Source organism: Oncorhynchus nerka, unplaced genomic scaffold (genome assembly GCF_034236695.1).
Source record: "Oncorhynchus nerka isolate Pitt River unplaced genomic scaffold, Oner_Uvic_2.0 unplaced_scaffold_2188, whole genome shotgun sequence".
Lineage (NCBI taxonomy): Eukaryota > Metazoa > Chordata > Actinopteri > Salmoniformes > Salmonidae > Oncorhynchus > Oncorhynchus nerka.
This window is the reverse complement of record NW_027039106.1, coordinates 9,688-21,153: the sequence shown is the minus strand read 5'-3', so window position 1 is coordinate 21,153 and position 11,466 is coordinate 9,688. Positions and strand designations below refer to the sequence as shown.

At 46.7% G+C, this 11,466-nt stretch overlaps 1 protein-coding gene across 4 annotated transcripts; it reads right to left on the bottom strand.

Annotated features, from left to right (window-relative positions):
• Nucleotides 1–1,002: 1,002 nt before the first annotated feature.
• LOC115126957 (histone-lysine N-methyltransferase ASH1L-like) lies at nucleotides 1,003–9,307 on the bottom strand. Of its 4 annotated transcripts, XM_065014728.1 has the most exons (10): nucleotides 8,395–9,301; nucleotides 7,926–8,099; nucleotides 7,338–7,429; nucleotides 4,378–4,451; nucleotides 4,239–4,284; nucleotides 3,847–3,982; nucleotides 3,573–3,736; nucleotides 2,961–3,055; nucleotides 2,673–2,789; nucleotides 1,003–2,190 (listed from the first exon to the last, which is right to left on the bottom strand). In XM_065014728.1, the coding sequence occupies exons 1-9, from the start codon at nucleotides 8,730–8,732 to the stop codon at nucleotides 2,676–2,678; spliced, it is 1,233 nt and encodes a 410-aa protein (XP_064870800.1). In that variant the 5' UTR covers nucleotides 8,733–9,301; the 3' UTR covers nucleotides 1,003–2,190; nucleotides 2,673–2,675. The 4 variants fall into 4 exon arrangements, with proteins under 4 accessions (XP_064870800.1, XP_064870799.1, XP_064870802.1 ...); XM_065014727.1 differs by having other exon boundaries at nucleotides 1,003–2,789; nucleotides 8,395–9,299; XM_065014730.1 differs by lacking the exons at nucleotides 1,003–2,190; nucleotides 2,673–2,789 and having other exon boundaries at nucleotides 2,966–3,055; nucleotides 3,564–3,736; nucleotides 8,395–9,307.
• Nucleotides 9,308–11,466: the final 2,159 nt, after the last annotated feature.

Genomic DNA, 11,466 nt, shown 5'->3' with positions numbered 1-11,466 from the left:
GTTGAATAACCCTGCTCTATTCCATCGAGCTATGGCGAATGCTTGCCTAGAAAGTATGTGGTACCTCGATATTAAAGCCATTCCAATCCAAGAGCTTAGTGTATGTTTTCATCTGACCTAGCCACTTCTGTCAGAGCAGTGAAGGGGAGTGCATGAGGGAAGATCTAGGGAAGGACTTACTCTCTGAAATGAGAAACTATCCATGTTTGAATACATTAAATGATTTCCTCATTAAAATACCCACAGACCTGAGAGGGAGGGATTGGCTAGGCAGCTTTAGCTCACACATGCAGTGGAGGCTGGTGGGAGGAGCTATAGGCGGATAGGTTCATTGTAATGGCTGGAATGGAATTGATGGAAAGGAGTGGTTGCCATATGTTTGTTTAGTACCGTCCCATTCATTCCATTCCAGCCATTAAAATACGCCCATCCTCCTATAGGTCCTCCCACCAGCCTCCATCTACACATAGCCCATATAATCACATACAGATCAGTGATTTACTGAAGGAGGAGAGAAGGGCCTCAGGCTCAGTTCTGCCTGTCTGTCCTCTTGAGGTCACGTCCTCAGATGAGGGTGGTGATGGAGGAAAACGTTGTATCACCTGGCCATTGGAGTCATTCAGCTTTACACCACCAGATGGTGCTGTATATCACATGTCCATGTTGGTTATTTAGCAGTCGCTCCATTCCGTGGAATGAATATCCCACCAGTCATTCAGCTTTACACCACCAGATGGTGCTGTATATCACATTTCCATGTTGGTTATTTAGCAGTCGCTCCATTCCGTGGAATGAATATCCCACCAGTCATTCAGCTTTACACCACCAGATGGTGCTGTATATCACATTTCCATGTTGGTTATTTAGCAGTCGCTCCATTCCGTGGAATGAATATCCCACCAGTTATGCAGCGTCTCCATAAGGCTGGAGGAGCAGCGATATTCATGGGCCTGTGATAGTATGAAGGGTTAAGTGGTTGAGAATATAACAAGTCCACAATGCTTTGTAAACAAAAACGCCATTTTATTGTTATTGATAATAAGGTCAATGTTTGAAATGACATTCTGTCAGATGAACTCTGTGGTATTTTCTCCAAAGACAGGTTATAAGCAGCAATTTCAATTGTACAACAAAGGGCTGTATTCTCACCGCATCGCAGAAGTATCATGGGAGATCTGCGTTATAGCTCCATTTAAAGGCAATGTTCCCGCGTTCGTGGAGACTGCATTCACCATAAATGACCTCTACACTTTAATGTGATCTTCCGCGATACGGATTGAATCCAGCCCAAAGTTACATTTCATGCAAACTACATAAATAACCCTTCACTATATTGATGAGGCAAATACACAGGTCAACTATAAAACATTCAACTTAGTGTTCAAAGTCAAACTAGAAACTGCACCAAAGAGAACTGTACAAATGAACGGTTACAAATCTCAGATTCAATTCATTTTCCTGATTGTCTGACCAAATAAAAAAGAACATTCCATCAGTCAAAAAGTATACAGGTGAAGAAAAGGCATATACAATCATTGCAATATTTAACATGGGTCAGTTATGTTTAACACTTTGTAGCAAAATGAAGGCCTTTGACTATTAACTTTAACGCTTAGTTATTATCTATCAATTATGAAACTGATTCATTACATTACTTAGGTCAATGTTACTGCATTATCATTGGTACAATATAACGATCTTGAAATGATCATATTCACTAAGGCAATAAAAACTACTTGGTTTGATACATAGAAGGGTCTCTAGCTGGTACTGGTAGTGATATTAAAGTTATTGTACTGAAATCCTTACAGGACGTATTGCTTTTGGAGATTGAACTCACTTAGGCGTCAGTTTATTTACAACATGGCACTTTTACATTAAAGGCCCGATTCAATACGTAGAGCTGAAGGGAACATTAAAGGCAATGTTCCTGCGTTAGTGGAGACTGAATTCACGGAAAAACATAGGGCAGCAAACAACGGGGTTGTCCAGGTTGGTGGAAGGTTTGGCCCGGGGGGGCCTTTACTTGGCTCATCGCACTCTAGCGACACCTTGTGGCAGGCCAGGCACCTGCAAGCTGACAGTCGTCAGTTGGCCGGTGTTTCATCCAATACATTCCGGGTTAAGCAAGCAGGTGTTAAGAAGCGTGGCTTGGATCACGCTTTGGAGGACGCATGACTCGACCTTCGCCTGTCCGAGCCCATTGGGTAGTTACAGCGATGAGACAAGATCGTAATTGGATATCACAAAAAAGGGGGTAAAAAATGTTATTGTCATGGTCATTTCAGATTGAGCCGACATGCAGCGTTTACCGTGAATCTAGTCTGCGAGAACACGGGAACATTTCCTTTACATTTAAATCGAGCTACAACGCAGATCTTCCACAATACGAATTTAATCCAGCCTTAAGACTCTATGGTCTCCATCCATCCCTTCCGCCCTCTCTGACTATTAAATCAGACTGTCAGACAATCATTCTCAATGGTACAGTAAACAACTACACCCTCATTCCTCTCAGAAACAAAGCCCAAAATCATCTTTATAACAAATCATTTCAGGGAAGTGTTTTCCCCCCAACACTAGTGCAAAGTTAGCTGAACTGAGCTACTTGGAAGAAGAAGAGAGACTAAGCTGAGATTTCCCCCCCTCCTTCCTTCCTTGTCCTCTCTCACCAATCATGTCTGCCGCAGCTTCAGGAGTATGTTGTTCAGTCGCTCCTTCCGGACCTCCCTCCAGCCCTCCTCTTCCTCCTCCACCTGTTTTTTCTCCTCTTGTCTGTTCTCAGTGAGCTGTGGTGGGGGTAGATGCGACATCAGGTTAGTTATAAGAATTAGTGAGGAGAACACTCAGAGGGGAACACTCAGAGGGGAACACTCAGAGGGGAACACTCAGGGGAGAACACTCAGGGAGAACACTCAGGGAGAACACTCAGGGGAGAACACTCAGAGGGGAGCACTCACATGGGGCGTGGTGCTGAGGAGGTTATGGGGGCACTGGGGATCACGAAGGGGCTCACTAGTCCACACAACCTTCTTCTTCACCGCCATTTGTCGACCTAAAGGGAGGGGAAAGAACCTTAGTGCCCATGGATGGTATTTTGTGTGTGTGTGTGTGTGGTGTGGAAATATATATATATACAGTAGATGCCCTTAAAATTCCCTTATGAGTGTTTGTTCTTTGCTGGAGACTGTTTGATGGAAATACATTTTGGTTGATAGTTTATGGGGAAAGCTGAACCTAGCTGGATGTTCTTGGCCGGCAGTGAAGAGATGACAGAAATGGGAAAGCACTTATTTCTGTGGTTGGAAAACTGCTGTGTGTGTAATGCTGAATATGATATGGCTCAATAAATACTGTAAAACAGAGAGCTAAACTGAGCACTGAGATGAACACACACACATCTATGTCCATGTAAACATACACTCAGTACAATACTACTATAAATGAACACATTTAAAATAAAACACACTGACACACAGGTGCACACACACAGGCGTGCGAGCACACACACACACACACACACACACACACACACAAAAACTTAAACTAACACACACACTTGCTTCATGGACCTGACATGATGTGGCTGTTGTTGTCCCCAGTAGCTACATAGCTGGAAACTCCTCCTCCATCTTTCTCTCGTTCCCCCTCTCTCCCCCTCCTCAGGCGTATCTGTCTGTCTCTGACCCTCTCCCAGTTCCTCAAAAGGAACACGCGGTGCTTCAGGACGAACACCCTGACAATCAAACAAATACATAAATAAGATCATTATTTTGAGAAATGCACATAAACTACTAGTCTGCACGTCCATGTGTATTGACATGGCGGGTTGTCTTCTGTCTTTACCTGTCACTGGTGGTCATAGGCTCCATGTCCAGGTAGGGAAACAGCTTCTTACTGGGACTGGAACACTCCTCCTGGGGAGAGGGAGGGAGGGACACCCCTGTCTGGTGACTGGACAGGCTCTTCTCTTTTGGTTGGTCTGGGAGGAAAACAAAGACAGACAGAGAGAAAATGAGGTATGGCCCCCTCCACACAGACTGAACACTTTCAACATGTCACTGCAACAGTGGGATGTCCCCCCCCCCCCAACCAAGTAGGGTGGTAAGTCATGTTGAAGTCAAGTATTGATGTACACACTACAGTATAAACGTTGTGTACAGTATGCACCGCATGCAAATACAGGACTTTAGGGTACTCTGTGACTTTAGGGTACTCTGTGACTTTAGGGTACTCACAGGATGAGATCTCTCTGGTCAGAGGAACATCTGGCTCTTTGTGGAGCTGGAACACACAGATATATGGTCATTCAAGTGAGTGAGTTTATTCTGTGTGTGTGTGTGTTTGTGCATTGTGTATAGTGTGTGTGTTACACACCTGGTTGTGCCTGAAGAGCCACATGACGTCAAAGGGCAACTGAAAGTCAATACGTCTCATTCTTAAGTACTTCCCTGTGAGAGAAGGGGGGGTGTTAAAAACCTGACACACACAATCTCTCTCTCTCACACACACACACACACACACACACACACACACAGTTCTTTCTGTTAGGTGACCACTTAGTTAGGATATGCTTAACACCCCAACAGTCCTACAATCTAAGATAGATGCCCTCAATCTCACACAAATTATAAAGGAACCCACCAGGTACAACCCTAAATCCGAAAACATGGGCACCCTCAACTTGCCCTCCAAATACACCTCTGCTGTTTTCAATCAGGATCGCAGCGATCACTGCCTCATTGCCTGTATCCGCTATGGGTCCACAGTCAAACGACTACCCCTCATCACTGTCAAACGCTCCCTAAAACACTTCTGCAAGCAGGCCTTTCTAATCGACCTGACCCGGGAATCCTGGAAGGATATTAACCTCCTCCCATCAGTAGAGGATGCCTGGTCGTTCTTTAAAAGTAATTTCCTCACCATCTTAAATAAGCATGCCCCTTTAAAAAAATGTAGAACTAAGAACAGATAAAGCCCTTGGTTCACTCCAGACCTGACTGCCATTGACCAGTACAAAAACATCCTGTGGCGGACTGTACGAGCATTGAATAGTCTCCGCGATATGCAACTTTTCAGGGAAGTCAAAAAACCAATACACGCAGTCAGTTAGGAAAGCAAAGGCTAGATTTTTCCAACAGAAATTTGCATCCTGTAGCTCTAAGTGCAAAAAGTTTTGGGACACTGTAAAGTCCATGGAGAATAAGAGCACCTCCTCCCAGCTGCCCACTGCACTGAGGCTAGGCAACACTGTCACCACTGATAAATCCTCGATAATCGATAAATTCAATAAACATTTCTCTACAGCTGGTCATGCTTTCCTCCTGGCTACCCCAACTCCGGCCAACAGCTCCGCACCCCCTGCAGCTACTTGCCCAAGCCTCCCCAGCTTCTCCTTCACCCAAATCCAGATAGCAGATGTTCTGAAAGAGCTGCAAAACCTGGACTCGTATAAATCAGCTGGTATAGACAATCTGGACCTTCTCTTTATAAAATTATCTGCTGCCATTGTTGCAACCCCTATTACCAGTCTGTTCAACCGCTCTTTCGTATCGTCCGAGATTCCTAAAGATTGGGAAGCTGCCGCGGTCATCCCCCTCTTCAAAGGGGGTGACACTCTAGACCAAAACTGATACAGATATATATCCATCCTGCCCTGCCTTTCAAAAGTCTTCGAAAGCCCAGTTAACAAACAGATCACAGCCCATTTCGAATCCCACCATACCTTCTCCGCTGTGCAATCCGGTTTCCGAGCTGGTCATGGGTGCACCTGAGCCACGCTCAAGGTACTAAACGATATCATAACCACCATCAATAAAAAACAGTACTGTGCAGCTGTATTCATCGACCTGGCCAAGGCTTTTGACTCTGTCAATCACCACATTCTTATCGGCAGATTCAACAGCCTTGGTTTCTCAAATGACTGCCCCGCCTGTTTCACCAACTACTTCTCAGATAGAGTTCAGTGTGTCAAATCGGAGGGCTTGTTGTCCAGACCTCTGGCACTCTCTATGGGGGTACCACAGGGTTCAATTCTCGGGCCGACTCTTTTCTCTGTATATATCAAAGATGATGCTCTTGCTGCGGGTGATTCCTTGATCAACCTCTACGCAGACGACACCATTCTGTATACATCTGGCCCTTCTTTGGACACTGTGTTAACAAACCCCCAAACGAGCCTCAATGCCATACAACACTCCTTCCGTGGCCTGCAACTGCTCTTAAATGCTAGTAAAACTAAATGCATGCTCTTCAACCGATCGCTGCCGGCACCTGCCCGCCCGACCAGCATCACAAATCTGGATGGTTCTGACTTAGAATATGTGGACAACTACAAATACTTAAGTGTCTGGCTAGACTGTAAACTCTCCTTCCAGACTCATATTAAACATCTCCAGTCCAAAATTAAATCCAGAATCGGCTTCCTATTTCGCAACAAATCCTCCTTCACTCACGCTGCCAAACATACCCTCGTAAAACTGACTATCCTACCGATCCTCGACTTCGGGGATGTCATTTACAAAATAACCTCCAACACTCTACTCAGCAAACTGGATGCAGTCTATCACAGTGCAATCCGTTTTGTCACCAAAGCCCCATATACCACCCACCACTGTGACCTGTATGCTCTCGTCAGCTGGCCCTCGCTACATATTCGTCGCCAGACCCATTGGCTCCAGGTCATTTATAAGTCTATGCTAGTTAAAGCACCACCTTATCTCAGCTCACTGGTCACCATAGCAGCACCCACCCGTAGCACGTGCTCCAGCAGGTATATCTCACTGGTAATCCCCAAAGCCAACACCCCCTTTGGCCGCCTTTACTTCCAGTTCTCTGCTGCCAATGACTGGAACGAATTGCAAAAATCGCTTAAGTTGGAGACTTATATTTCCCTCACTAACTTAAACATCAGCTATCTTAGCAGCTTACCGATCGCTGCAGCTGTACACAGCCCATCTAACTACCTACCTCATCCCCATATTGTTTTAATTGACTTTTTTTGCTCTTTTGCACACCAGTATTTCTACTTGCACATCATCATCTGCACATCTATCACTCCAGTGTTCATTTGCTAAATTGTAATTACTTCGCTACTATGGCCTATTTATTGCCTTACCTCCTCACGCCATTTGCACACACTGTATATAGAATTTCTTTCTATTGTGTTATTGACTGTACGTTTGTTTACTCTATGTGTAACTCTGTGTTGTTGTCTGTGTTGCACTGCTTTACTTTATCTTGGCCAGGTCGCAGTTGTAAATGAGAACTTGTTCTCAACTGGCCTACCTGGTTAAATAAAGGTGAAATAATTTAAAAATAAATAAAAACTCACTCACCAACATGTATGGGAGCAGGCAGGAGGCTGTAGTCTTGTTGTCCTGGTGTATATTCCAGTCTCTCTCTGTTCAGTTGGTTCTGAGAGGAGGGACTGGGGAAGAGACACATTTACACAATTACATTTACATTTGACATTTAAGTCATTTAGCAGACGCTCTTATCCAGAGCGACTTACAAATTGGTGCTTTCACCTTATGACATCCAGTGGAACAGCCACTTTACAATAGTGCATCTAAGTCTTTTAAGGGGGGTGAGAAGGATTACTTTATCCTATCCTAGGTATTCCTTAAAGAGGTGGGGTTTCAGGTGTCTCCGGAAGGTGGTGATTGACTCCGCTGTCCTGGCGTCGTGGGGGAGGTTTGTTCCACCATTGGGGGCCAGAGCAGCGAACAGTTTTGACTGGGCTGAGCGGGAACTGTACTTCCTCAGTGGTAGGGAGGCGAGCAGGCCAGAGGTGGATGAACGCAGTGCCCTTGTTTGGGTGTAGGGCCTGATCAATCAATTAAATTAATAGAATACACACCATTTGTGAAATCAATTCAGAGTATGTGAAGTTACTTTGTATGAACAGGTGCATGATAACTTACTCTGTAGTTTTGTAGTCATCTGAGTAGAGCCCCGCTCTCTGAAACCTCTTCCTAGGCAGCTGGTCAGCTCCCTTATCTGATTGGCTGGCCGGGGTTAGGGATGGAGTTTGGGTTAGCTCTGATTGGCCTGTGCATATGGAGGGGGTGTGGGTGACTGGCTCACCTTCACCAGAACTAAGAGGAAGGAATAAAGTGAGAGAGCGAAAGATAGGATAGAGAGAAAGGGCACTGGCTTAGCACACAGTGCTGTCAACCATGTGTTAATATACGTTGTCTGTGTGAAGTATTAAGTCTTCAGGGCACATCTAGCAGCTAGTTGCAGAGTATGTAAAATAGCATGCATTTTCTAGACTTTCTCAGTAACGCTTTGATCGCTGTGGGAGTGAAATGTTGTTGCGTTAAACTTTGCGACCATCTGCGAGGGCACTCGCTGGGTCAGTTGGGATAAGGGTGAGTTCTGACGGTTTACCTTTGGAGACAGGATGGATGCTCGACCTCCTCTTTCTCAATGTGCCTCCTCTTCCGTCTTCTCCTCCTCTGGCTCTGAATCACAGCTTCAATCACCTCTTGTACTGAATCTCCTCCTCCTCTTCCTCTGTTTCTGTCTCTGTTCTGGACGTCTGTCTCAGTTGGAGGGTTTGGTTGGCTTGTAGGAGAGAGTAAGGGGGAGACCAAAGGGGAGGCTAGAGGGTTCTTCCTGGGTCGTCCAGGCCCTCTCTTAGCCCCAAAACGTTGACCGGTTCTCAGCCACTTCAGTTGCCTCCTGCTCAGGTCATAGTGTGGGTCTTGAGTCCAGAGAGAAGTCATTGGAGCAAGGACAGGGAGCGAGAGGGAGAGATGAGAGAGAGGTGGGAGACAGAGGGAGGAGAAAGGGAATGATTGAGAAATAAAGAGAGGGAAAGAGAGAGAGAGGAGAGGTATATATGTATCAGTAACTGAAACAGCAGCAGATGGGGTGACTCTACACTTCCGTTGCACTGCTGCCTGGTATTCCCCTCAAATCATATACTCCCCTTCTGGGAATCATAACAAGCAGAGTCAAGCACGCACGCACGCACACACACACACCAGAGGAGGCTGGTGGAATGAGCTTTAGGAGGACGGGCTCATTGTAGTGGCTGGAATAGAATCATTGGAACAGAGTCAATCTTTCCATGTATTTGATGTGTTTGGTACCATTCCACTGATTCCATTCCAGGCATTACAAAGAGCCCGTCCACCTATATCTCCTCCCACAAGCCCCCTCTGGTGTATACACACACACACACACACACACACACACACAAATTATACATTAGAATGTGTGTGCTGGGCTGTGTGTGTGTGTTCTCAGTCACATATGTGTCTGGTTAGATGATGTGCGACTCTCTACCTCCCTCCCTCTGCCCTCCCTCACTATCCTCCCTCACTATCAGTCCCCCGCCATCCTACTATCCATCACTTCTCCTCAAGTATCTCATTTCTTCCCATATTTCCAAAATTCCCCAACACTAACACTGACTGAGCAGACTTTCCACCCAGCCAGTGTACAGTACAGTATGTTGACCAGCCAGGCAGTGTACAGTACCGTATGTTGACCAGCCAGCCAGGCAGTGTACAGTATAGTATGTTGACCAGCCAGGCAGTGTACAGTACCGTATGTTGACCAGCCAGCCAGGCAGTGTACAGTACAGTATGTTGACCAGCCAGCCAGGCAGTGTACAGTATAGTATGTTGACCAGCCAGCCAGTGTACAGTACAGTACGTTGACCAGCCAGCCAGGCAGTGTACAGTACCGTATGTTGACCAGCCAGGCAGTGTACAGTACAGTATGTTGACCAGCCAGGCAGTGTACAGTACCGTATGTTGGCCAGCCAGGCAGTGTACAGTACAGTATGTTTACCAGCCAGGCAGTGTACAGTACCGTATGTTGACCAGCCAGGCAGTGTACAGTACAGTATGTTTACCAGCCAGGCAGTGTACAGTACCGTATGTTGACCAGCCAGGCAGTGTACAGTACAGTATGTTGACCAGCCAGGCAGTGTACAGTACAGTATGTTGACCAGCCAGGCAGTGTACAGTACCGTATGTTGACCAGCCAGCCAGGCAGTGTACAGTATAGTATGTTGACCAGCCAGGCAGTGTACAGTACAGTATGTTGACCAGCCAGCCAGGCAGTGTACAGTACAGTATGTTGACCAGCCAGGCAGTGTACAGTACTGTATGTTGACCAGCCAGCCAGGCAGTGTACAGTATAGTATGTTGACCAGCCAGGCAGTGTACAGTACAGTATGTTGACCAGCCAGCCAGGCAGTGTACAGTACCGTATGTTGACCAGCCAGCCAGGCAGTGTACAGTATAGTATGTTGACCAGCCAGGCAGTGTACAGTACAGTATGTTGACCAGCCAGCCAGGCAGTGTACAGTACAGTATGTTGACCAGCCAGGCAGTGTACAGTACAGTATGTTGACCAGCCAGCCAGGCAGTGTACAGTACCGTATGTTGACCAGCCAGGCAGTGTACAGTACCGTATGTTGACCAGCCAGGCAGTGTACAGTACAGTATGTTGACCAGCCAGGCAGTGTACAGTACAGTATGTTGGCCAGCCAACCAGGCAGTGTACAGTACAGTATGTTGACCAGCCAGGCAGGCAGTGTACAGTACAGTATGTTGACCAGCCAGGCAGTGTACAGTACCGTATGTTGACCAGCCAGGCAGTGTACAGTACAGTATGTTGGCCAGCCAACCAGGCAGTGTACAGTACAGTATGTTGGCCAGCCAACCAGGCAGTGTACAGTACAGTATGTTGACCAGCCAGGCAGTGTACAGTACAGCATGTTGACCAGCCAGCCAGGCAGTGTACAGTACAGTATGTTGGCCAGCCAACCAGGCAGTGTGCAGTACAGTATGTTGACCAGCCAACCAGGCAGTGTACAGTACCGTATTTTGGCCAGCCAGCCAGGCAGTGTACAGTACAGTATGTTGACCAGCCAGGCAGGCAGTGTACAGTACAGTATGTTGACCAGCCAGGCAGGCAGTGTACAGTACAGCATGTTGACCAGCCAGCCAGGCAGTGTACAGTACAGTATGTTGACCAGCCAGCCAGCAAGGCAGTGTACAGTATAGTATGTTGACCAGCCAGGCAGTGTACAGTACAGTATGTTGACCAGCCAGGCAGTGTACAGTATAGTATGTTGACCAGCCAGGCAGTGTACAGTACAGTATGTTGACCAGCCAGCCAGGCAGTGTACAGTACAGTATGTTGACCAGCCAGCCAGGCAGTGTACAGTACAGCATGTTGACCAGCCAGGCAGTGTACAGTACAGTATGTTGACCAGCCAGCCAGGCAGTGTACAGTACCGTATGTTGACCAGCCAGCCAGGCAGTGTACAGTACAGTATGTTGACCAGCCAGGCAGTGTACAGTACAGTATGTTGACCAGCCAGGCAGTGTACAGTATAGTATGTTGACCAGCCAGGCAGTGTACAGTACAGTATGTTGACCAGCCAGGCAGTGTACAGTACAGTATGTTGACCAGCCAGGCAGTGTACAGTACAGTATG

Excerpts from the sequence above, each read along its gene's own strand:
- LOC115126957 (XM_065014728.1), bottom strand. The coding sequence starts at position 8,732 with ATGACTTCTCTCTGGACTCAAGACCCACACTATGACCTGAGCAGGAGG. Across the intron at positions 4,452-7,337 it reads GCCTGCTCCCATACATGTTG|GGAAGTACTTAAGAATGAGA; the intron begins GTGAGTGAGTTT and ends CTTCTCTCACAG. Across the intron at positions 3,737-3,846 it reads CCTATGACCACCAGTGACAG|GGTGTTCGTCCTGAAGCACC; the intron begins GTAAAGACAGAA and ends TTTGATTGTCAG.